This window comes from Pipistrellus hanaki (genome assembly GCF_964339955.1).
Source record: "Pipistrellus hanaki genome assembly, chromosome: 3".
In the NCBI taxonomy this organism is placed as follows: domain Eukaryota; kingdom Metazoa; phylum Chordata; class Mammalia; order Chiroptera; family Vespertilionidae; genus Pipistrellus; species Pipistrellus hanaki.
Window position 1 is genome coordinate 108,335,889 of NC_140505.1, and position 25,488 is coordinate 108,361,376.

General features: G+C 41.4%; 1 protein-coding gene across 1 annotated transcript in view; it reads left to right on the top strand.

Moving 5' to 3' along the window:
- Nucleotides 1–5,439: 5,439 nt before the first annotated feature.
- Nucleotides 5,440–25,488, top strand: part of NDUFA9 (NADH:ubiquinone oxidoreductase subunit A9) — a 37,174-nt gene continuing 17,125 nt past the window's right edge. The window contains exons 1-6 of the mRNA XM_084880346.1: nucleotides 5,440–5,561; nucleotides 10,538–10,708; nucleotides 11,083–11,180; nucleotides 15,904–15,995; nucleotides 20,059–20,200; nucleotides 24,234–24,336. Coding sequence (XP_084736472.1) covers nucleotides 5,513–5,561; nucleotides 10,538–10,708; nucleotides 11,083–11,180; nucleotides 15,904–15,995; nucleotides 20,059–20,200; nucleotides 24,234–24,336 — 655 coding nt within the window. The 5' untranslated portion in view covers nucleotides 5,440–5,512. The remainder of the gene's footprint in view (nucleotides 5,562–10,537; nucleotides 10,709–11,082; nucleotides 11,181–15,903; nucleotides 15,996–20,058; nucleotides 20,201–24,233; nucleotides 24,337–25,488) is intronic.

The following is a 25,488-nucleotide window of genomic DNA, read 5'->3' on the forward strand; positions in this document are numbered from 1 at the left end:
GGGGGGAAATAAGCTAACTATATACAGTGTAAAGATAAATTAACCTTAGAAGCCTTTTGTTCTAACCCCCTCATTGAGAAAATGGAGACCTAGAAAGGGAATATTAAAACCAGTGGTATATTCCTCTAAATATTACAGCTATGCAGGTTAACATCCTGGAAGCTGTGACATTTTTCTAGGACTAATAGAGGGATCCTCTAGCCAATCATAGAACTGACCTAAATGTTCTTTAAAATACCAGTGTGATTATTACTTCAAGAACTGAGGAGTGCAATTCACTGAATGCAGTCAAGGAGGGCATAAGCAACACAGGGGTATGGTTATAGTTGCTGTGCCCCAGACCTTAACTTCATCTCAAGACATTTTCTCCTGTATTCATCATAAGCAAGAAGTGCCTGTTTACTCACGGTTCCTAAATTCATAGAAAAGCTCAAATTACAGGTGGCATAACTGAAGCTTTTGCAGAATGGATTCATATCTGATCAAGTTTTGAAGTTTATTTAATCAGGTTTAATTACTAGTTTTAGAAAGAATGTATTCTATTATACCCATTATCTTTTTCTCTTCCATTCCCTGTGTTTGGCATATTGTTAGACACCTAAAAAATTTGGTTGTTGATGAAATCAGTTTCAATTGATTTTGTTTAAATAAGGATTGGAAATTCTCTCTCTCTTTCTCTCTCTCTTTCTCTCTCTCTCTCTCCCTCTCTCTCTCTCTCTCTCTCTCTCTCTCTCTCTCTCTCTCTCTCTCTCTCTTTCTGTGTGAGTTTATCTTTCTCTCAATGGTACTATTCACTGTTAAGCTTGCCTGTGGATCTCCTCTACTTTCACTTCCCCTTAGTAATACTTCTTCCCGTAGTGGCCTATTAGTAGAGGCACATTCTCAACATGGTTAGCTATCTATATATCCTGTCTCTCCCCAATTCTGTTGTATAGCCAATACTTCAGAAATAATAGTGAGAGGATGAAAGTGGATGAGAATTGGGATGCAGAGCTATACAAGTCTGGTTTTGCAGTTGTAACACGGGGAAAAAGAACTTTTGGACAGCGACATCAAGAGGAGCAAAAGTCAGCAGGGAGTCAAGCTTCCAGTATCATTGTCAAATTAAGAGGCAGAGAGTAAGAATCAGTTTTGTCCCCAAAAGGATGGGCAAAGAGGTCTGGCCAATCTGTAACAAAATGAAAACTTCAACAGCAAAGATAGTAGGTTTAGCTGCAATGCTGCCAAGTTAGAGGCTCACGTATTTCCAGAAGATTCAGGTAAAATTAAAGTTGACTGGGCAAAGTGACTCATCACATATTACTAAATTCTCCCTTTTAACTACAGAGGATCAGAAAATGGGCTGTTTCATCAGTCCAGTGGGATTGCCTACCTCTGTAGTACTGGAATAGTGACCACAGAAGACCCCAGAATATACTTTTAAAGTCAACGAAGATGCTGGGGTGTTCTTGCTCAGCTCAAGATCTTGTTTCCTCCCCCAGCCTTCCATGTAGCTCCTCCTTGTTAGGACTGGTGAGTGACATCAGAATCACAACTGGTGATATCACTATCTCCATGGCAACAGTGGTCATCAAAGGACAGGGGGAGAGGTGAAGATAAACTCCAAAGCTCTGATGTTTAGTTTGGGTTAACTTTCTCAGTAATTTTCTTCTTTAAATATATAATTTAGGAAAGAAAAACTCTTATAAATATGTAATTTAGGTAAGAAATATGGGAGGGGAAAATTTTACCAATGGATTCCACTTAAAACAACAGAGTAAGTATCATGTATTAACAAATCCAGATAGATGCAGACAATAACAATTAAAAGGATTGTGGGGGGGGGGGGTAGTTACTAAATTTTGTATGCAAAGCACATGGAATCACTTCATTTTGTGGGATGCAGCTTGGACTCTTTTTCATTATAAACACCTTACCTTTTACAAAAGAAATACATTTTGAGATATTTTTCCTACAATGACCATCTCTGGGTAATAATTTGTCTTAGATAGTCAGAGATACAATAGCACTAATGCATCCTCTGCAATGCCCCCACCTCCACCTGAAGTGGGATAAATAAGACCAAAAGGTATTTGATTAGCAATTTCTAGGCTTTATTAGTAGTACATTCTCTTTGGAATTATAATCTTAAGTACTCTTAATTAATGATTAAATTTAGGACTAGTGCATAGTTTTCATAAAGCAAAAAGAATCTCTGATCAAGAGATACAAGATAAGATAACCTCTGATCAAGGTTACAAGATAAGAATGAAAATCATTAACAGATCCAAAAGTGACTGACTGGTTTATTACAGGTTTTCTGTAGCAGGTTATTTATTGATAACCTTTTATATTAGGTCTCAGTTTCTTCATCTTTAAAATAAACAAGTGCATGTTGATCTCCTACAATACCTTCCATCTCTGACATTCTATAATTTTGATATTTTAGGGGTAGTTGAATAAAACTACATGTAAATGCATATAGCACTTTGCAGGTGACAAAGCACTTACACATCCATTGTCATCTTATCCTCACAATAACCTTTTGAGGTAATAGTGCAGGTGTTATTTTCCTTGTTAGACAGGTATAGAAGCTTGCTCAGGGCACAACTAAAAACTGGTAGAACTAGAACTGGGATCTAATTGTTATCATTATAATTAACTAGTTATTGATACTAATAATAGGAAGAGAGCAAAAGGGAGGCCAAACATTATAAACATGGTCATCTGGGCAGCTTTGCTAGGAAGCTACAGCTTCCTGCTTCCTCAGGAGCCACCAGTCCATTCCCTGCAGATCACTGGGGGAAGGGATTGAACAAAGCGGGGGATGGTCCAATGTGGAGTGAAGTGCAGGTGACATTCATAGGGAAGGTGAATTCCTGTGAGTCTAGCCTGGAGAACAACGGGTTGGCTAGGATGTAGATCCCATTAGAAGCACATGAAATCTTGGGAAAATACCCCCTCTCCCCCCCCCCCCCCCCGGGTTCTTTCTCTCTTGCTTGCTCTTATTGGCTTGTATTCTTGTTCTCTTTTGCTCTCTGATCTCTCTCCCCTGTGAACTCAGCTGTTATCTCTCCTGTGAGCTCACCCATTTTCTTTCCATAGCCATGTGGCTTTAAGCAGCCATGGCCATGGGCCATGTGGGCTCCATACTTGGGATGCTAGATTGGACTGTACTTTAATATGAAACAGAAATTCTGGGCAGTGGCCTCAATTCTGGCCTTACTGAAGACAAGATTGGACTTCTTCCATGGTGAGATGAATAAAGATGAGACCTTGAAGGGAACCTCCTTAATTTTACGTCATCAGTAAAACTTTCCACAAAATCCCATCTTCCCATGAGAACCTTAGGAAATTCTTTTCCTTAAGACACCCCAAAAACACCACTTCCACAGATAACACAATATTCTAAATTTTAAGTCAGTGCTCTTTCAACTATATTATGTCACCTTGAAACTATTTAGAACATTGGGCAGCCCTGGCTGGATGGCTCAGTTGGTTGGAGTGTGGTCACGGACACCAAAAGGTTGCAGTTTCCTGGTTAGGGCACATACCTAGGTTGCACAGGTTGGATCCTGGGGTGCGGTGTGTATGGGAGGCAAGCAATTGCTGTCTATCACGTCGATGTTTCTCTCCCTTCCTTTCTCTAAAAATCAATGACCAAAACATATCCTCAGGAGAGGATTTAAAAAAACATGGGGCAGTGTTTGACCTGGAGATGTAACTGGAATACTACACAGGTGTTAGGAGATTGCTGATAATAGGAGTCTATCAATTTATCAGAACCAGGAAAGTATGTTGATATTCACATTGACCCCAGAATCAAATATTGCCAAACTTTAAGTGCTGACTGAACATAGGATGAGGCCAAGAAATATAAGACAGTATAGCATTAGTAAATTTCTCTGATAAAATTTCTCTAAGAGTTTCCTCTTTTAATTCAGTTTGGTAGCTGCAGCTTAACAGTGGAGGTGGGATGGGAACAACCAATCTACTCACTACATGCCTTTTGCCCATCTCAGCATGCACACTTTTCTTCCTAATAACAAAACAAAACAAAAAAGCATGAATTACCAAGTGTAGAAAGATCCCCTAAACTTTTTTTAAATGTTTTAGTCCTTCCCCTTATAATAACTACCATGTTTGACAGTTTACTATTTGCTAAGCGCCCTCTCTCTCTCTCTCTCTCTCTCTCTCTCTCTCTCTCTCTCTCTCTTTCTCTCTCTCTCTCTCTCTCTCCTCTGACCATAAGCTAAACTTGTTTGTTTTATGATAGATAAAACCCAAAGAAAATGTCTCAGGACAGGCTGCTGGTTGCTGTCTTCTACTGAGAGACCTTGAAAATTGAGCAGAATAAACTACTTAAAATTGCAAGTGTTTTGTCTAATCTTCTGGAATCTCCTAAGACTTTAAAACTACGTAGATTCTTTTTCTTTTCTTTTTTTAATATATTTTATTGATTTTTTTTACAGAGAGGAAGGGAGAGAGAGAGAGCGCTAGAAACGTCGATGAGAGAGAAACATCGACCAGCTGTGTGCCCACAGCCAAGGTACATGCCCTTGACCGGAATTGAACCCGGGACCTTTCAGTTCGCAGACCGACGCTCTACCGCTGAGTGAAACCGGTTTCGGCGTAGTATGTAGATTCTTAAGGAAGTCCACAGTTAACAATAAATTACAAACCACTGCTACAGTTTCTTCTTAGTCCACTAAACTTTAAATAACATTTCAGGAGGCTCATAGGCGTCTTGAAGTGCACTCATGAATCCCAATCCAGGTCAAGAATCTCTGGACTCATATGTCCGGTGGTTTTAAGTGCTTTGATAAATAATAAAAGACAGTAGGAAGGATGACCACCTGGGATAAGATGTCAGCAGATTGAAGCTGGTTCAGACAGCTGAGGGAGCATGCCAGGAGAAAGAGAACAGCAAGAAGCAGAGGCTTCCATGAGAGAACACAGAATGCGCTTTAGTGAATTCGGCGTGCACATCCTCATCTCTATTTCTCTTCCTCACTTCTTCTCCGCATCCATGCCCCATTCCTTATACAATTTCTCTCCTGGACCTTGCTTGTCTCCTGGCAGATAAGGAATTCAGAGGCCACGCCTCCACCTTCTTCCAGTCTCACCAATTCATTGTTTCCTAAAAATGTCAGAGAGGAAAGACAAAAAAAAAAAAAAAAAAAAAAAAAAAAAAAAAGCTGAGCTCAGGTTCTGTCATTTAGTAGGCCCATGAGTCAGTCAGTTACTGGTTGACGCTGAACTTCTGGTTTCTCAACAACGAGATGATTTTCACGGTTCGTTCTGTAATCTGAGATTCCGAACTCAGGATTCTCCTCTATTCCCCCTTCCCTTCACATTCCCTCCCGGCCCTTTCGCTCTCTTTCCCCAGCCCTCATCTCCGACACCACCCACCAGGGGCCTGACCCGCCCCTCTCCCGGTGTGCGCCTGCGCAGGCCGTTGGGGCGGTTACTTTTGACCCTGTCCAGGTGCCGTAGTCTGCGGAGCGCCGGCGGCAGGGGATTGTGGGAGAAGATGGCGGCCGCGGCTCACCCCCGGGTTGCCCGGGTCCTGCCAATGTCACGTAAGTGTCACTGGGAAAACGGGCCGGGATTGGAATTCCGAGGCAGGGTGAACATGGTGCGAGCGGCGCCGTGCTGCCGCGGTCATGCCGACGCACTGGTCACCTTGGGTTTTCCAGGTTCAGCGCTGCGCCCGTTCAGTTTCTCCCTTCCGCCCCGTCTCCGACTCACAAATTCAAAGGTGCATTTGGGAAGGGGTCTGCGCTGGGGGAACGTGAGCAGCGGGAAGGGGAGAGGAGAAAGTGAGGGACGTTTAACGTATCGGGAGAATCAGGTTTCTCTTAAGGTTGCACGGGTTTCGGGTTCTGAGAAATATTTATGTCGAGGGTGAGGGGTCGTGGAGCGGAGTGTGGAAAGGATGGGGGAGAGGAGGATAGTGGAGAGAAATTATTAATGGATTTGCTTTAAGACCTTGTGCAAACCCTTAGTCTCAACTTAAGATCTTTCGTGACACAACGGAAATGATAATACCACAATGTCAGGGAGTTTCGGAAAAGATTAAAGTAAGTAATATTCCTGAAAGCACTTTCTGAATCCAAAACATCTCTGTAGAGAAGAGTGTGTTAGACCGAGGTGCCTGGGGCCTGGGAATCGAGGGATGCTTGTAGAGAGAGGAATCTGGAACTTGGTGGGAAGGGAAGGGAAGGGTAAAGGATATCTTGGGATTTTTCTAAACGTTTTTCATTTAACCCTCTATTCTTACTAGATCTGCTATTATCGTCCTGAGATTGAAAACATGCATTTGCTCTTCCACTCAGTAAGAGGCTAGAAAGCAAAGAAATGTAATCCAGTTATGCTTCAACCTCATTATTTCACCCTCCAGCCCTTCATAAACATGCCATCGACCTCCAAAAGTTCTATTTTTTTTCATGGTATCTGCTATCTGCTAATCACAGTTTTAGATTTTAAAATAAATTATCTATATTGTTGAAAGTGTTACTGATGTCCCCCTTTAGATTTTTATAATTTTTTTTCAAACTTTTTTTTTAACTGATATCATAGGTTGTCATGCTTCATTATTGTCTCTTTTAAAATAACCTTTTAACTAACTCTGGAGAGGCAAGTTTAATGTGTAATATAATCAAAACACTATAGAACAATTGTGTGAAACAAAGATACATAGTGAAGTGTGGAGAGACTATTAAGTACCACAGGACACCAGAAAAGGGAAAGATTGGTATCATTTGAAGCCGTGAGGGAAGATTGGAAGACCATGGAAGAATGGCAGTTTTCCCACTGATCTTGTTATAATATAGAAAGTCAGGAAGGTTGGACATTTTCCTGTCACTGGCAAGGACTAGGGGGTGAGAATGGAACCATGAAGTACTTAGGAGGCAGTGAAATGATAACCTGTAGGTCCGGGATAGTAGGAAAGGAAGTTGGATACATTACATAGGATCAAATAATAGAGGCCTTTGAAAGCCAGACAGAGTTTTAGATCAATTGTCTCCAAAGTGAGTTTTGCAAGAGGAAATAATAGAATACAATACAAACAAAACAAAGGAAAACCCAACAAACCCACAAAACAACCAAACTAATCCAAACTAATACATTATTCAAACTATATACACTGTTTTTTGTTTTTTTTTTAAATTTATTGAGGTGACGTTGGTTGACATCATATAGATTTCAGGTGTGGGTTTCTATGTTACAAGATCCACCTAAAGTCAAATCTTCTCCTGTCACAACATATTAGGACCCTCATTTCTCCCCACTCTGTTCCCTCTGGCAACCACCACACTGCTATTTGTGTTCACAAGTTTCAGTGTTATATCCCACATATGAGTGAAATCATATGGCTATTAGCTTTCTCTGACATATTTCACTTAGGATAATATTCTCAAGGTCCACCCCTTTTGTTCCAAATGACAGTATTTTATCCTTTCTCATGGCGAAGTAGTATTCCATTGTGTGTATGTACCACATCTTTATCCAATCCTCTATTGTAGGACACTTCGTTGTTTCCACGTATTGGCCACTGTGAATAATGCTATAATGAACATGGGGGTGCATATATCTTTGTGAATACATGATTTCAAGTTTTTCAGATATATGCCCAGGGTAGTGTTGTAGCGTTTTTCCTCTGTTTTGAGGAATTGCCAGACTGCTTACTGGTTGTATGTACACTGTTCTAGTGATTTAATACATGTTTTATAATGTCTGTACCGTTGGAGTACTTAGAACATGTGTGTAATTTATAAATAAATACCTTAATGCAGTTTGCAAGTAAATATGTTTGGAGACAATTTATTTAGCTACTACAGGCCTGGTGCACAAAGTTTGTGCACGTGCGGTGGGGGGGAGGGTGCGTGTCCCTCAGCCCAGCCTGCACCCTCTCCAACCTTGGAACCCTCTCACAATCCAGGACTGCTGGCCCAACCACTCGCCTGCCTGCCTGATTGCCCCTAACTGCTTCTGCCTGCCATCCTGATCACCCCTTAACGACTGCCCTGCCAGCCTGATCACCCCCTAACCACTCTACCCTGCCAGCCTGATCAACGCCTAACTGCCCTCCCCTGCAGGCCTGATCCCCCCAACTGCCCTCCCTTGTAGTCTGGTACTTCCCAACTGCCTTCCCCTGCTGGCCTGATCTCCCACAACTGCCCTCCCCTGCCAGCCATCTTGTGGCAGCCATCTAGTGCAGGGGTCCTCAAACTTTTTAAAGTGGGGGCCAGATCACGGTCCCTCAGAGAGCTGGAGGGCCGGACTATATGAACTACTAATTCCTACTGTAACACCTCGGCTGCGCTCACTGCCCAAAAAACCTGGCGGGCCAGATCAGATTCCTCTGCGGGCCGCATGTGGCCCGCGGGCCGTAGTTTGAAGACCCCTGATCTAGTGTTTACATGAGGACGGCCATCTTTAACCTCATGGGGGTGGCCATCTTGTGTGTTGGAGTGATAGTCAATTTGCATATAACTTTTATTAGCTAGGATTACAGTAGGAAGCCATTGTAGATTTTTGTAAAGAGGAATATAAGGAATAAATAATGTTACTTTCCTAGTGATATTCATAATAAATGGAAGAAAATGGATAGGCTGGAACCAAAGAGGGTAATAACATGTTTATTGAGCACCTATATGAGTAAGGCACTAACCAATATATTATTAATACCCATACAGCCCTCTAAAATGTTAGCTCCTTGAGGCTAGGGAGTTTGTCTTTTTTTACTTTACTAGACACAGTTTCTAGAATAGTTCTTGGCTTATAATTGTTGAGAAAAAGAAATAACCATGTGAGGTTAGTGTAACATTACCTTCTGAAGTATTTTGAAGTACCAATAAATGAAAACAGCTATTATTCATGCGACACCAAATGTGAGTTAGGTAATGTGCTGAATGCCTATGTACATTTATTCTGATCCTCATAACAATCTTTTGTGGTCTTAATTCTTTGAGTCCAGTAATTGTTCCCATCTTTTTAAAAAAATATATTTTATTGATTTTTTTTACAGAGAGGAAGGGAGAGGGATAGAGTTAGAAACATTGATGAGAGAGAGACATCAATCAGCTGCCTTCTGCATACTCCCCACTGGGTATGTGCCTGCAACCAAGGTACATGCCTTGACCAGAATCAAACCTGGGACCTTTCAGTCTGCAGGCCAATGCTCTATCCACTGAGCCAAATCGGTTAGGGCAATCGTTCCCATCTTATTGACTGTCCTTTATCCTATGCCCTCACTTCCTGCCTTAATCATCATTTTAATAATTCATTTTCATACATTCTCAACTCTCCAGCCCATCTCCTTTTGTCAGCAAAAAAAGTCAACACTGACTAAATCAAACTTTCCATGAATTTCCTGCCTGCCCTTGAGCGGTGGAGAACTGAGCTAGGGAAAGCACCAAACGAACTGACTGGCCTTATTTTGAATTCATGAATACAAATCTCAAAGTAGATTTTCAATAGAATATAAAGTAGATATTGAACACTATCATTTCTATAGGAAATTTGCTTTCCCTTTCTTTATAACAGTTATTTAACATCGACAGTCTTCTAAAGCTTTTAACATGTGCTCCTGTCTCATTCTCTGCTTTACAGAGAAATCAAGGAATCAGATGAGAAAATCTTTTCTCACCACAAAAATCTGTGATAATTCTCTGCCTTCTCTCCAGATGACTTCCTTCAGCTCTGATCTATGGCCATCCTCTCTTATCTATTCATTCCCTCTTTTGCATCATCAATTTTTTTCATCAACTGGGTCATTTCCTTTAGCATATGCTATAACATCTCATATTTTAAAAAAGCTACCTTCCTTGTCTTCATGTTAAGCTAGTCCTATTTTTCTTTGCCCCATTATATCAGATCTCCTCAAAAGATTGTCACTACTCCTTTTACCATTTCCTTTCTTCACATTTTCTCTTTTGCCTACTCCATTCAGGCTTTAATTCCTATTATTCCAATAAAATTTCTCTTGTTAAGGCCATTGGCAGCCAACATTTTCTAGATCCCATAGTACTCTGTCCTCATGCTACTTCACTTTTCAGCATTGCTTGATAGAGCTCACAACAGTAGACACCCCCTACCCTTATCTACGGTTTTGCTTTCCACAGTGTTAATTGCCCTCTGGTCTGAAAATATTAAATGGAAAATTCCAGAAATAAACAATCCATAAGTTTTAAATTGTGCATCATTTTCAGTAGCATGATGAAATCTCATGCTGTTCTCCATGCTGCCAGAACGTGAATCATCCCTTTGTCCAGCATATCCATGATATATAGCTACTTGCTCATTAGTCACCTAGTAGTTGTCCCAGTTACCAGATCAATTGTAGTGCTTGTGTTCAAAGTAACCTTTATTTTGCTTAATACTGGCCCCAAAGAGCCAGAGCAATAATGCTGGTAATTAAATTAATTTAAAGCTAATATAAGCTTTAACCTAAGTAAATGAAAATACTGATAGCAAATAATATAGGTTCCTAGGAAAATGAGCTATTTGTATTCATTCATAGTCACTGTTATATTCTGGGCTTTTGTTTAAGGTTCTTCTATTACTGCATTAGCCACAGCCGTGGTTCATGGCCCACCCCAGCGCCAGCTTCACCATGCACTCATACCTCATGGGAGAAGTGGGCGCTCCTCAGTCAGTGGGGTGGTGGCCACTGTGTTTGGAGCAACAGGATTCCTGGGCCGATATGTTGTCAACCATCTTGGTAAGTAAAGTTCCTGGAGTTTCGTATACTCCAGTGCCACTTTTTAGGGTTACCTAATGAGAAGCCAGGAGCTCTGTTGTTTTTTTTTTTCATTTTAACAGTGTTCTGAATGGCTCCTGTCTTGGATTTATGTAATTTTAGTCTACTGTGAGCATTGTGAGCACATCCATACTTCCTCACACTTCCTGTATGATACTAAAAAGGGAAGAGGGGACTCTGAAAAGTATGGCATCTCTGACATGCCCAAATACACTTTTTGTTATAGATAGTATCAATTCACATGTACTGGCATTTAAATATTTACCATATCACTGTCATATAATGTTTTCATATTATGTTAACATTGATCCTTGTCTCAATCCATTCTCTTTTAGGGCGTATGGGGTCACAGGTAATCGTACCCTATCGGTGTGATACATATGACTACATGCACCTTCGTCCAATGGGTGACCTGGGCCAGATTATCTTTCTGGTAAGAGCCTGTATTACTGATTACACATGTAAATGACTATGAGGTCATTTTTAGGAAAGAGGGACAGTTAATAAAGCAGCAGTTTCATTTTAGCGTGGATCAAAGGCATCCTCTACTAGTATTCACAGGGCATTTTTGAAAACTCTAGTCTAGCAATTGGTAAACTGTTCCTGTAAAGCTTCACATAGTAAATATTTTAGACTTTGAGAGTCATAGGGTCTTTGCCATAATTACTCAGCTCTGTCCTTGTAACTCAAAGCAGCTATAGACAATATGTGAAGGAACAGGGGTGACTGTGTTCCAATAAAACTTTATTTACAAAGTTGAACTGTAGACTAGATTTGTCTGTGGGTCATAGTTGCCAGCCCCTGCCCTAAACCTATGCTGTCCAATATAGTAATCATTAGTCACATATGGCTATTGAACACATGAAATGTGACTAGTCACATATGGCTATTGAACACATGAAATATGACTAGTAAGAATTGATATGCACTGTTAAGTGTACAATACACCTCAGATTGCTGAAACCGGTTTGGCTCAGTGGATAGAGTGTTGGCCTGTGGACTGAAGGGTTCCGGGTTCGATTCAGGTCAAGGGCATGTACCTTGGTTGTGGGCACGTCCCCAGTAGGGGGTGTGCAGGAGGCAGCTGATCGATGTTTCTCTCTCATCGATGTTTCTAACTCTCTATTTCTCTCTCTTCCTTTCTGTGAAAAATCAATAAAATATATTTTAAAAAAAAATACACCTCAGATTTCAAAAATGTAGTATGAAGAAAATAATATATCAGGTTCTTCCTTTACACCAGTAGTTGCCAATGGGTAGAGGGATGGGGAATGGGGTGGGGTGAGGATGGGGGGAGAGACCCTTCAAGGGATGCTTAAAAATATGTGGGCCCTTTTGGTATGTCAGTGACTGTAGATCTTATTGTTTTATTAGGTAGGGGATAGAGATGCTAAATATCTTACAGTGCACAGGAGAGTTCCTTCCCACAAAGAAATGGGCTGCCCAAAATGTCTGCAGTTTTCCTAATGAGAAAAACTGGGCTTTGATGTTTGAGCCTACTGTTCTTTTAGCTAACTGTTCTTACTTTTATCATCATTCATGGAACTGAGCTTTTACATTTGCACATGTTTCACTTTTAAAAATGTATTTGGTAAATATCCTTAATATCTGATATTATTTTTATATAGATGATTTGTGATCTCTTTAAATATTGACTTGCTTTAATAGCATTTTATTTATTCTTTACTGAATATTCACAAACTATATTTATATTGGAAATTTTGTGTTTCTAAAATGTTTTTCTTTTCCAAAATCTCATTTTCAAATATCTTCTTGTTAATGTAGTTACAGGAGCTTAGCTTTTTCCTAGTTCTTTGTAACTTAAGATTATTGGTTACTTTGTCAATGCTCAAAATAAAAGTATTACACAAGTATAAGTGAAATGCTGTATAGCTACTGGCTTGCAAATGTAGAGAGTCATTAGAATTGAGCTGAATTACTTATTTTATTCTTTCCATAGATGCTTATTGAGTGTCTGCTGTGTGCCTGGCATTGAGCTAAGCTCTGAGCATATCTTGATGAACAAGTCCAGGGGGAGCTCACAGTTTTAGGGAATACAGGCACTAAACACAGAACTTTGAAGAGGATAATGATTATGAAAGGGAAAGCGAATTGAGGGGGAGTATTCACTATGTTTTTGTTTATTTTTGAGAAGGATGGACCATATTGGGTATGGGGTTCTGATTTCTCTGCTTCAGTTTCTGTTTGAAACTGCTCTCTGAATGGTTACTTGATCTGGCTAGGGCTCTTGGGCCTGAGCCTTGGGAGTCTGGTTTCCTTCTCTCCAGGCTTCATTCTAGGGCCATTTATGCAGTTAATTAGAGGCCCTGTGCATGAAATTCGTGCACAGGGTGTGGAGGGGTGTCCCTCAGCCCAGCCTGCACCCTCTGCAATCTGGGATCCTTTGAGGGATGTCCAACAGCCCCTTTAGGCCCACCAAATCGGGCCTAAATGGGTAGTCGGACACCCTCTCACAATCCAGGACTGCTGGCTCCAAACTGCTCACCTGCCTGCCTGCCTGATTGCCTCTAACCGCTTCTGTCTGCCAGCCTGATCACCCCCTAACCACTCCCCTGCCAGCCTGATTGACACCTAACTGCTCCCCTGCTGGCCCTATTGCTCCTAACTGCCTTTCCCTGCTGGCCTAGCCACCCCTAACTGCCCTCCCCTGCCAGGCTGATCGCCCCTAACTGTCCTCCCCTGCAGACCTGGTTGCCCTCAACTGCCCTCCCCGGCAGGCCTGATAACTTTTAACTGCCCTTCCCTGCAGACCTGGTTGCCCTCAACTGCCCTCCCCTGCAGGCCCGATAACTTTTAACTGCCCTCCCCTGCAGACCTGGTTGCCCTCAACTGCCCTCCCCTGCAGGCCCGAAAACTCCTAACTGCCCTCCCTTGGCATCCTGGTCGCCCCTAATTTCCCTCCCCTGCCAGCCTGGTTGTCCCCAACTGCCTTTCCCTGTAGGCCTGGTCCCCCTACCCCCCATCCCCCCCCCAACTGCCTTTTCCTATAGGCCTGGTTCCCCCACAACTGCCCTCCCCTGCAGGTCTGGTTCTCCCCCAACTCCCCTCCCCTGCAGGCTTGGTCATCCCCAACTGCCTTCCCCTGTAGATCTGGTCATCCCCAACTGCCTTCCCCTGCTGGCCTGGTTGCCCCAAACTGCTCTCCTCTGCTGGCCTGATCACCCACAACTGCCCTCTCCTGCCGGCCATCTTGTGACAACATGGGGGTGGCCATCTTGTGTGAGAGTGTGATGGTCAATTTTCATATTACCTCTGTATTATATAGGATAACTGTTATAGATATAGCACTTTTCTGAGTTTTGTGAGTTACTTAGTTAATTGCTGAATCTGAAGAGGTTGTGGGAAATTCTGCCTGAATTTGTAGTAGCCAGACTCTGCCATAATTTTTAAACTTTGAGTTATTTTTTAGATTCTTCCTCTCTCATTCTTTCCATTTTGGTTGAAAATTTTTTTTTTTTTTTTTTTTTTTTTTTTTTAGATTTTTTGCTTTTTATGAGTAGAGCTGGGTTTTTTTTTAGATGAGTATGTCAGCCACTGTGCTGTAGATTTTATGCATAGTTTACTTAATCTTTATGGCAACCCCGTGAGTTAGGCTATATTTTCAGATTTTACATGGAGCTTGGAGAGATCATTTGTCCACAGCTAGTAAATGGAATTTGCATTCCTGTCGGACTCCAAAGCTGTTATTCTGTACTGTCTCTTTCACCCCACTCTTCATCATAACTAGTTTTTCCTAGTTATGGCTTTGTTCTTTTGCTTTAGAACACATGTGTCAAACACAAGGCCTGCGGGCCAAATCCAGCCCGCCAGGCCTTGCAATGTGGCCGGCACCGTGCTGTCATCACTGCACTCCGCTGTCAGTTTATGACATTGTCAGTTTATGACTGTTCAGTAAACCATTCGGCCCGCGATTTAGGCTGGATTTTAGATTTTGGCCCCTTCTCTGATTGAGTTTGACACCCCTACTTTAGAACCTGATATCTACAACCCGTTCACTCTTCTAAATTACACAGGCATTTGAGTATGCTTGCTCATGCTCACTTGTTCTTTCTGCCTCCATCCCCTTTTCTCTTTTCCCTTTTCTCTTCTCTTCTCTTCACTCTCCTTTCCATTTCATTCATTCATGCATACACACTTAATATTTGGCTTTATGAAATTCTTAATTATCTTTTATTGAAATGCTTTAAAAATTCAGTTTCATTGTAATATAGAAAACTCTGTACCTTTGTCTGAGGTTATTGAATTCCTAGTCACTGTTTTGGATAAGTATCATCAATCTTACTGAAGTCCTAACTGATGCTCAGAAGTGTAGTTTTACACCAAATTCTGCCATTGGCTTAATCTGGAGTTTTAGGCAGGTCACTTCTCTTTAAGCGTTGTTTTAATGTCTTTAAAGTAGAAATGACTAGATTTGGGATTACAAAGAAAAAAGAGATTAAATATGAAAAATTATTATGAATGTTCCCAATTTATTATTAGCCTTTAATAGACCCTCTTTACCTTCAGTCTATAACTGATTGCTGCTACAAAGGGAAAGTCAGTTTATATCCCAGATGATACTTGGTTGTTCAGCTATATTTTGGGAAGGGAGGCTTGATTACTGGATTCCTTTACAGACATGTAGCATTCGGGTGGACAAAAATTGATGTGGCCCATTAAAAATGATGAACATTTTGCCCTGGGTGGGTATCTTATTTGGAGCATTGTCCTGATACACCAACATTGTGGGTTTGATCCCAGTCAGAACTCATACAAGAAGCAACCAATGGATGCATAAATAGGTGGAACAATAAATAGATGTTTCTGTCCCTCTGTGTGTCTTTCACTTAAGTCATTTTATTTTTAAAAATGAATAGTGTGTTTTGTTTTTTTTACTAGTACTATCATTTGATTACCTGAATAAAGTGGACTTTCAACTATTATTCTCCAAAAGAGTCAGAGAATCAGCAGGGGTTTGAGATCTCAGAATAATTTCTGTTGTAATAAATGGAGCCTGAATGAAATGGCACTGTATTGTGACTACAACATATGGCCCATCTTGAAATTTGCCAGGGGATTTGGGTGGGGCCTACAGAAAGGTTAAGTGCTAGGTTACACCCCTTATGTTTTTACTTGATTGGCTATTGCTCTTATAGGAATGGAATGCAAGAAACAAAGATTCTATACGAAGAGCAGTTGGACACAGCAATGTGGTCATCAATCTTATTGGGCGAGACTGGGAAACCACGTAAGTCTTGACTCATTTCTTTGTGTAAGCTGTCTTAGGGTTCAGTAGACCCTTGTTGGGCACTGTCTATATGTTAAGCATTGTAGTGATGACATTTTAAATCAGTTCATCAATAAGCAATCATTGCCGAAACCGGTTTGGCTCAGTGGAAAGAGCATCGGTCTGTGGACTGAAAGGTCCCAGGTTTGATTCCGGTCAAGGACATGTACATTGGTTGCAGGCACATCCCCGGTAAGGGGTGTGCAGGAAGCAGCTGGTTGATGTTTCTTTCTCATCAATGTTTCTAGCTTTCTATCTCTCTCCCTTCCTCTCTGTTAAAAATCAATAAAATAGACATTCTAGAAGAGGATCCAAGATGGCTGCACAGGTAAACACCTAACCGCAGCCTCATAACAACAATTTCAATAAAATACAACTGAAATACAAAAGGGACATTACCCAGAACTACAGGAAAGTTGACTGACTGGAAATTCTACAACTAGAAGGAAAGAAAAAACCAGAAGGAAATCAGAAGAGCTATAAATACCTAAGGTATGGAGACACGCTGCGCGCGCAGAGAAAACAGAGCCGGAGAGGAGTGGGAAGCTGAGTGCCTAGCTAGCGTTCTTTAGCGGGAAGGAGATAAAAGCTCTGGAATGTGCTGAACCCCAGATCCGACAGCACTGAACCCCAGTTCTAGGCTAGACCCTGGAGACCCAGGCTCATACAGAGGTAGCCTGGGCTGTAAGGCGGAATCTCAGGGGAGTGGCGAAAGGCAGTCCTGGAGGCGCGCACATTATGCGCAGAGGACGGACTGTTAACTCTGCTGCTAGATTGCCCTAGTGGGAAGGAGACAAAAGCTCTGGACTATGCTGAGCCCCAGTTTTGACTGCACTGAACCCCAGTTCTAGGCCAGACCCCGGGGACCCAGGCTCATACAGAGGGAGCCTGGGCTGTAAGGCGGAAACCCAGGGGAGCGGCAAAAGGAAGTCCCGGAGGTGCGCACATTGCACGCAGAGAACGGACGGTTGACTGTGCCTCTGGATTGCCCTAGCGGGAAGGAGACAAAAGCTCCAGACTGCTCTGAACTCCCACTTCCAACTCCACTTCCAACTGAACTGAACCCCAGTTCCGGGCTCATTGGGGGAGAGCCTAGACTGTTGGTGGTAGCAGGCAAAACTCAAGGGCACCTTTCTCTCAAAGGTGCTTGCAGTGAGTACCGAAGGACCCTAAGGAACACTGAGACTCAGGACCCTCATAGGGCAGGGCTGAGGGAAGCCAAGGCTGTAGGCTCCACCCTGAAACCCTGCCCCATCCAAGCTGAACACAGAGACTTTTTATTTTATTTTATTTTATTTTATTTTATTTTATTTTATTTTATTTTATTTTATTTTATTTTATTTTATTTTATTTTATTTTATTTTATTTTATTTTATTTTATTGATTTGTACAGAGAGGAAGGGAGAGAGATAGAGAGTTAGAAACATCGATGAGAGAGAGTCATCGATCAGCTGCCTCTTGCACACCCCCTACTGGGGATATTCCCGCAACCAAGGGACATGCCCTTGACCGGAATTGAACCCGGGACCCTTCAGTCTCCAAGCCGACGCTCTATCCATTGAGCCAAACTGGTCCCGGCATGAACACAGAGACTTTTAAGGCTACCAACTCAGGGAAGCTACGAAAATGCCAAGTCAAGGAAACAGGTCACAAACGAAAGAAATGGAAGACAAAAAGCGACTGGATATAGAATTCAAAATCACACTTATAAGGTTTTTCAAGAATTTCCTAGAAAAGGCCGATAAAATAAACGAGACCTATGAGGATATGAAAAGGGATCAACTAGAAATAATAAAGGATCAACAAGAAATAATAAGGGATCAACAAGAAATAAAGAATACATTGTCTGAAATAAAAAAATATTATACAGAGTCCTAAAAACAGAATGGAAGATCGCAAGAATCAAGTCAAAGATTTGGAACATAAAGAGCCAGAAGACACTCTGCAGAAGCTAGAAGGCAAGAGGATCCAGAAAACTGAAGATAATGTAAGAAACCTCTGGGACAACTTCAAGCAAACCAACATCAGAATTATGGGCGTCCCAGAAGATGAGAGAGAGCAAGATACCGAAAACATACTGAAAGAAATAGTGACAGAAAACTTACCCACCTGGTGAAAGAATTAGACTTACAAGTCCAGGAAGCACACAGAACCCCAAACAAAAGGAATCCAAAGAGGACCACACCAAGACAAATCATAATTAAAATTCCAAGAGCAAAAGACAAAGAGAGAATATTAAAAGCAGCAAGAGCAAAGCAGGTAGTTACCTATAAAGGAGCATCCATACGATTGTCAGCTGATTTCTCAACAGAAACCATGCAGGCCAGATGGAAGTGGCAAGAAATATTCAAGGTGATGAATAGCAAGAACCTACAGCGAAAAATAATCTACCCAGCAAAGCTATCACTCAAAATCGAAGGCCAGATAAAAAGCTTCACTAATAAAAAAGAAGCTAAAGGAGTTCATCACCACCAAACCAGAATTATATGAATTGCAGAAGGGGGTTCTTTCGGAAGAGAAAGAAAATAAAGATAAAAATTATGAACAACAAATATGTAACTATCAACAAGTGAATCTAAAAACCAAGGGAATTAAAAAAACCTGATGAACAATATTAACTGGTGAATATAATAGAATCAGAGGTATGGAAGGGGAGTGAACTGACGATTCTCGGGGAAAAAGGAGTGGGGGGTGTGGGAAGAGACTGAACATAAACTGTGCACCTATGGATGAGGACAATGGGGGGTGGGGAAAGGGCAGAGGGTGGGGTGGGAACCTGATGGAGGGGGGGAAAAATGAGGAACATTTGTAATAATATGAACAATAAAGATTTATTTTAAAGAAAAGAAAAAAATCAGTAAAATATATTAAATAAAAAAAAAAAAGCAACCGTTTACATACTAACCATTTGCATAAATAGTAACCCCCCTTCCCCTTAGGGCAGTGGTTGGCAAACTCATTAGTCAACAGAGCCAAATATCAACAGTAAAACAATTGAAATTTCTTTTGAGAGCCAAATTTTTTAAACTTCTAACGCCACTTCAAAATAGACTCGCCCAGGCCGTGGTATTTTGTGGAAGAGCTGCATTCAAGGGGCCAAAGAGCAGCATGTGGCTCAAGAGCTGCAGTTTGCCGACCACGGCCTTTAGGGGATTTAGTTGCATAAGTTTGGTATGAGAAAGCAGTGAGAGATGCGACCCATAAGAAGTATATATGATTGTGTCAGTGTGGTCCATGTCATCATCTGGACAGGATGACCAGTACTGGTCCTGTGCTTGGATCTTTCCAACTGGGGTGGGGTTTGGTAGGAGAATTTTGCCTGTTCCACTGTCAACAAGGTGACCATTGTGTTTTCCAGTGTGACAGTGCTCTAGATCTATTCTCCATATTGTTAGGAAGGCATGAGTACTGGTTTGAACAGTTCTTGTGTGAGTTGTTTATCAACAACTAATGTTTAAAACCTGTGGTTCCAAGAACTTGGTTCAGACCTGTTTTTGTAGCATTTACTAAAGTTTGACTTAGATTTGTTTATATATGTCTACCTCATATATTATATATCATGACTTGGAGGGTCTTAGTCAGCATTATACCTACCAGAGTGATTAACACAGTGTAAAACAGAGTAAACATTTAGTAAATGTTGTTGGATTAAACTGGTGGGTGACTGTTCTTTTTAACCCTGAGAGAAACAAAGGCCTAGAATAAAAAGTGATTTCTCTGGTCCCGGTGCTTTCCTCATTCCTACTCAACAGTGCAGCCAGATTTTTTTCAAGGCCTTCAGACTTGGAATTTGTTGAGGATACAAAACATTATGCATGCTGATTTATAACATTAGTAAACTTTGAATTATATATATAGTAATAACAGTGAGCAGTAAAATAAAGTAAGTTTCATTTTGGGTGAAATCATTGCTGTTTCATAGTTCAGATATTATGAATTCCAATCCTAGAATGAAAATCAGCTTACTACAGAAAGCTTTGAAATCCTAAGTTAAATGCTCTTATTCGATCTCCTTTTCTTCTAGAAACTTTGATTTTGAGGATGTTTTTGTGAAAATTCCCCAAACAATTGCTCAGGTGTCCAAGGAAGCCGGAATTGAAAAATTTATTCACATTTCACATCTGAATGCTGATATTAAAAGTACTTCTAGATATCTGAGAAATAAGGTAAGTAATAAGTTGATTTGGGAAGTGATTCACAGATCTGGCATTTCCTGGCCCCTTTGAAACATGAGTTAAGTTTTCACTCAGGTTTCTCATTGACATATCCAGGATTAAAAGGGGTTTTTAAATCTCCATACCAAAATTAGGTTTGTGTGAGGGAGCATGTGCGTGTGCATTGTGTTCTGCCATTTTGGTCGAGTACCTTCTCTTTGCAGGGAACTATACTAAGGGACTTCAAAGATGGATAGACCATATTATCATCCTCTATAATGCAGTTTCTTGGGCATAATAGAATTACACAGTTAACAAAAATGGTAGAGTATGATTTCTGCCCGAATGAGTCATACCTGTGTCACCTATCAAGGTTACAGGATCATCTTGTTTTCTCAAACCCCTTGTATAGTTATGACCTCGTGCAACATCTGAAGGGGTGATTGAAGACTGAGAATGATCAGAGGTCCTTGACAGTGGCTTCAACTTTTTGACCCACTGCATTCCTTTATTGAACAAAGTGTTTATAAAGCATCTACTATGTGCTATATTGTATTAGACATTGTAGATATAGGAGTAAATAAAACAAACATGGTCTTAGCCCATATCTAGTTTCTAGTCCATTGAGGAAAATAATTCTTGATATTCCGGGTATTACAGAATAGCTGTAGGAGCCTATAATGGAGGGGAAAGGGTGCTTTTAATTACTAGCATCAGAAAATTCAGCACAAACTATCTTAACAAAAAGTAACTTATAGGTCCACATATCTGAAAAAGCTAGCAGTAGCCGTGGTTCTTGAGGGATTCAGCATTCTCTGCGATTCTGTGTGTGTGTGTGTGTGTGTGTGTGTGTTTCATACTCACAAAACTGTCTGAGAGTACCGTAGGCTTCATATTTTCATTACTATACTAGAGAGAAAGTTCACATTGCCTGCCTCTGCCCTGGCATTTATAGAATCATCTGCATTCATGATTGTTTGGAAGTGACAGGGCAGGGGAAGTTAGTGGTGAGAAAGAGGGAAGAGTCAAATATGTCCAGCTCTTTGGCTTAAATCACTGGGTGGACAGCGGTGCTATTGTATAAGATGAGAAATATTTGAGACTCAGCTTTAGGGCAGTGGTACTTCACCTTAGCTACACATTAGAATCACTGAAGGAGCTTTGAAAAATCCTGATGCCCAAGCCACACTGAGACCAATTCAAATAGAATCTATTGGAATACAGTTTGGCATCAGTATTTTTAAACTCTCCCTAGGTAATTTCAGTGTGCAGCAAAGATTGAAAAATACAATTTATGGATAGTGGAAGAAGATGATTCAGTTTTGGACGTGGGTAGCATTTTAGATGTGTGTCAATCGTCCAGGTAATGGGGATAAATGGGATTTATGATCCTGCAGCTCAGAAGAGAGGTCTGGATTTGAGGTATAAATTATGGAGTCACCAGCCTTTTTTGATAATTGAAACAGTTGGAGGGGATAAGATGGCCTAGTGTGGAAACATGGATTGAGAAGAGAACTTGGCACTGGGCCCAGAGGAATACCAGTGATTAGTGGTCTGGTAGATGAGGACTGCCAAAACAAACAAAGGACTGAGAGTGAACGTGATCAGTTAGGATGGACGCCAGTAGATGTGAGGTTATGAAAGCCAAGGGAAGAGAGTGTTGCAAGGAGGGAGTAGTTACTTATGAGTGCTACTGAGAAGCCAAGTAAGTGAGAACTCCAGAGTAACCTTGGATCTACTGATATAGAGGTCATCGGTCAGTGATCTTAACCTAGAATCATTTGAGTGCAAACATTGGGGCAGAATAAAGGTGAGTGAGAAGTTAGTAGGAGCTGAGGCAGTGGGACAATAAGGGCAAGTAGTGTTTTAGGTGATTTGTTAAAAGGATGGAGTAGGGGACAGATGGACAGGAAGCTGGAGTATCACATGAAGTTGGAAAATTATTTTTCTTTTAAGGTAGAAGATCTTTGTTTAAAAGATATTGTTGAAATGTTGGTGGAATGGTGCGCATAAAGAGACTTGAGACTGAAGATGTAGGAGAGAAAATAGGGCAGGTTCCTGAGAAAGTTAAAGGAGGTGAGCTGCAAAGCATTGGTGGTGGCATTGCTCCGCTGATGTGGTAAGAAGGAAGGAGGAAATGTTGGTTCATGCACCTGAGTTTATAGATTAAGTGCTGAGAACTGAGGTGATTTTTTTCCTGCAGTATATCTTCTCGTTGCATTAACAGATAATGCTATTTACTGAAAGGGAGAGGAAAATAAAAGAGAAATTTGAAGAGAATAGAAAATGTTTGAAATTGTCATATGGGAGAGTCAAGTAATAATAAGTTTTCTTATGTGAGAAATGTTAAGGTCCTAGTTAAAACTGGTGAATTTACAGTCATGTGTCAGAGTTATATTCTGAGAAATGCATTGTCATGCCATTTTGTCTTATGAACATTGTAGAGTGCACCTGTACAAACCTAGATGGTATAGCCTATTGCTCTCAAGGCTACAAGCCTGTACAGCATATTATTGTACAAACAACACAAGATTAAATCAAGAACAAGTGAAAATATAATTAGAAAGAGTACACATTAAATTAACAATAAGTATAGTATAGTAAATATATAAACAAGTAACAGTTGTTTGTTATCAAGTATTATGGACTGTACATAATTGTATATACTATTTTATATGACTGGCAGTGCAGTAGGTTTGTTTACATCAGCATTACCACAAATGTAATGTGTTGCACTTAGGGGTGTCGAACTCAATCAGAGAAGGGGCCAAAATCTAAAATCCAGCCTAAATCGCGGGCCAAATGGTTTACTGAACAGTCATAAACTGACAATGTCATAAACTGACAGCGGAGTGCAGTGATGACAGCGCGGTGCGGGCCACATTGCAAGGCCTGGCGGGCTGGATTTGGCCCGCGAGCCTTGTGTTTGACACATGTGCACTAAGTTGTTAAGATGGCTACTTCATCTCTAGATTATGGAAATCTTTTTTTTCTTAGCTCCATTGTAATCTTATGGGTTCACCATAGTGTATGTAGTCTGTTGCTGACCAAAATGCTATATGTGTATGACTATATAATAATACCAAGTTGTGATTTTTATTTAATTTCTTCCAATTCTGAAGGCAGAGGAGTTCATGGCTCAGAGAAGGAGAATGATGGAGTTCTCCCAGGATTGGTATTTTGCCTAGTGGGTAGATAAAATGACAAGGCATTTTACAGTATTGGTAAGAGAGTGATTGAAAAGTTGGACTGTGGAATCTAATCAGAGACAAAAGATGTTTAGAGGGGTTGATATAGAGAAAAGCAAAATCAGTGGACTAGAGTTCCTGAAAAGGTTGAGAAACAGGTCAGGAATAGATAAGCAAGAACAAGCAGGCTGGAAGTAGAGGAAATTGTTCTCTGAGAGGAAGGTGTCTTCATTTAGTTTCAGAAGAAAGGCACTTCTAGTTGTTGATGTGGTCTGTTTCCTGACCGAGTTGAAAGTGCAAAGTGGACTGAAGAGGTGATCGTTGGAGTTGAGAAGCTCAAGAAACAGAGATCCAAGTCCACTTGGGCATTGATGTCACCCACAGTGGTGGTGTAGGTGGAAAGAAAATTGGGGTGGAAAGGAAGATTGATATCTGCATTGAACAAGAGGCCTTATCTAGGAGGTGAGTAGATGACAACAAGTGAGGACAGGAAGATTAAGGACCTACCCGATCAACCACACAGCTCTTTCTCTGGCAGGATTATAAGTTGTTGACACAAACCGGAGAATGTATAATTAGAAGGAAAAATGGAGGCTAGGAAAATTCTACTCTGATTTTCTCCTCTGTGTAAGCTTCCCTAAAATAAGTATGAGAAGAAACCCAACAAAAGCTATAAGACAGGGACTTTTTTAATGTGTGATTTAAAAACTTTATGTGTAATTGAGATTGATGAACAGTAGTACCATTATCTTAATCAGGAGGAACATATGACCTTTGAAATACAAGTAGTGTCCCAATAGTGAAAAAAATGGATGCTTTTTTCACTCATTTCAGAACTGTTTGTTTGGTTCCTTTAGGCTGTTGGAGAGAAAGAAGTGAGAGATGCGTTTCCAGAAGCCACTATCATAAAGCCATCAGACCTCTTTGGACGAGAAGATAGATTCCTCAATTATTTTGCAAGTGTGTATTCTTTCTTAACTAGGGGCTCAGTGCACAAATTTGTGCACCTTGAAAGGAACTTTGGGCCACAAGGCTGCAGTGGGCATAGAGACGGGTCTCGGCCCATCTTCCCTGTCACTACTTGGCCCCTCCTGCCACGTTCCCCCAGTCCTCTGTCTGCTGGTCCCCTGTCTGCTGGCAGCTCTGCTCTCGTCACTGCTGCTCACACTTGCTGAACAGGGGGAGGTGGAGAAGCCCTAAGGGGCAATTAGGGCAGGCAACTTCTGCTCACACCTGCTGACAGAGCCGAGCAATCTGGACCTACGCAGGGCGCTGGCAGCGGGTGCAAGTGGGGCCCTAGCCAGCAGTGGGTGTGAGTGGTGGCTGCCGTCCTTGATCACGCCTCAGGAGCAGGGGTAGGTGGAGAAGCCCTGAGGGGCAGGTTGGCGCCTGGTGCCAGCAGCAGGTGTGAGCAGTAGCTCTGGTGCTGGCATCGGGTGCAGGCAGGGCTGGCTCTAACAGCAGGTGTGAGTGCCAGGCAGGACCACAGTGTGCGGGAGCAAAGAATTTTTAGTAACCACCAGAGGCTCATCCCGATGATAGTGACCAGCTCCCCACCTTGGTCTGGCGCCCTCACTCACTTGCTCCTCCATCCCACCTGCTGCCAACACCCGCCATGTTCCGCACACACCTCCTTATAGTCAGCACATGTCATAGTGACATGTTGTTCAGCTGTTCTGCTGTTCGGTCTATTTGCATATTAGGGTTTTATAGATAGATAGATAGATAGATAGATAGATAGATGGTAGAAAACGGGAGACTGGTTAACTAAATTTAGGCACAAGTTAAAGTTCTCTCACTTGACAGACTAAGATTATGCTGATTGGTTGATCTCTCCTCCTTTTCCCCACCTTTCCCTATTTTCCCTCTGAGGTTTGGCAGTCTGATCGATGCTTCTCTGTCTCTGGGTCTGTCCCTGTTCATCAGTTTATGTTGTTCATTATATTCCACAAATGAGTGAGATCATGTGATATTTATCTTTCTCTGACTGGCTTATTTCACTTAGCATAATGCTCTCCATGCTGTTGCAAATGGTAAGAATTCCTGTTTTACTGCAGTGTAGTATTTCATTTGTGTAGATATATGTACCACAGTTTTTTAATCCACTTACCT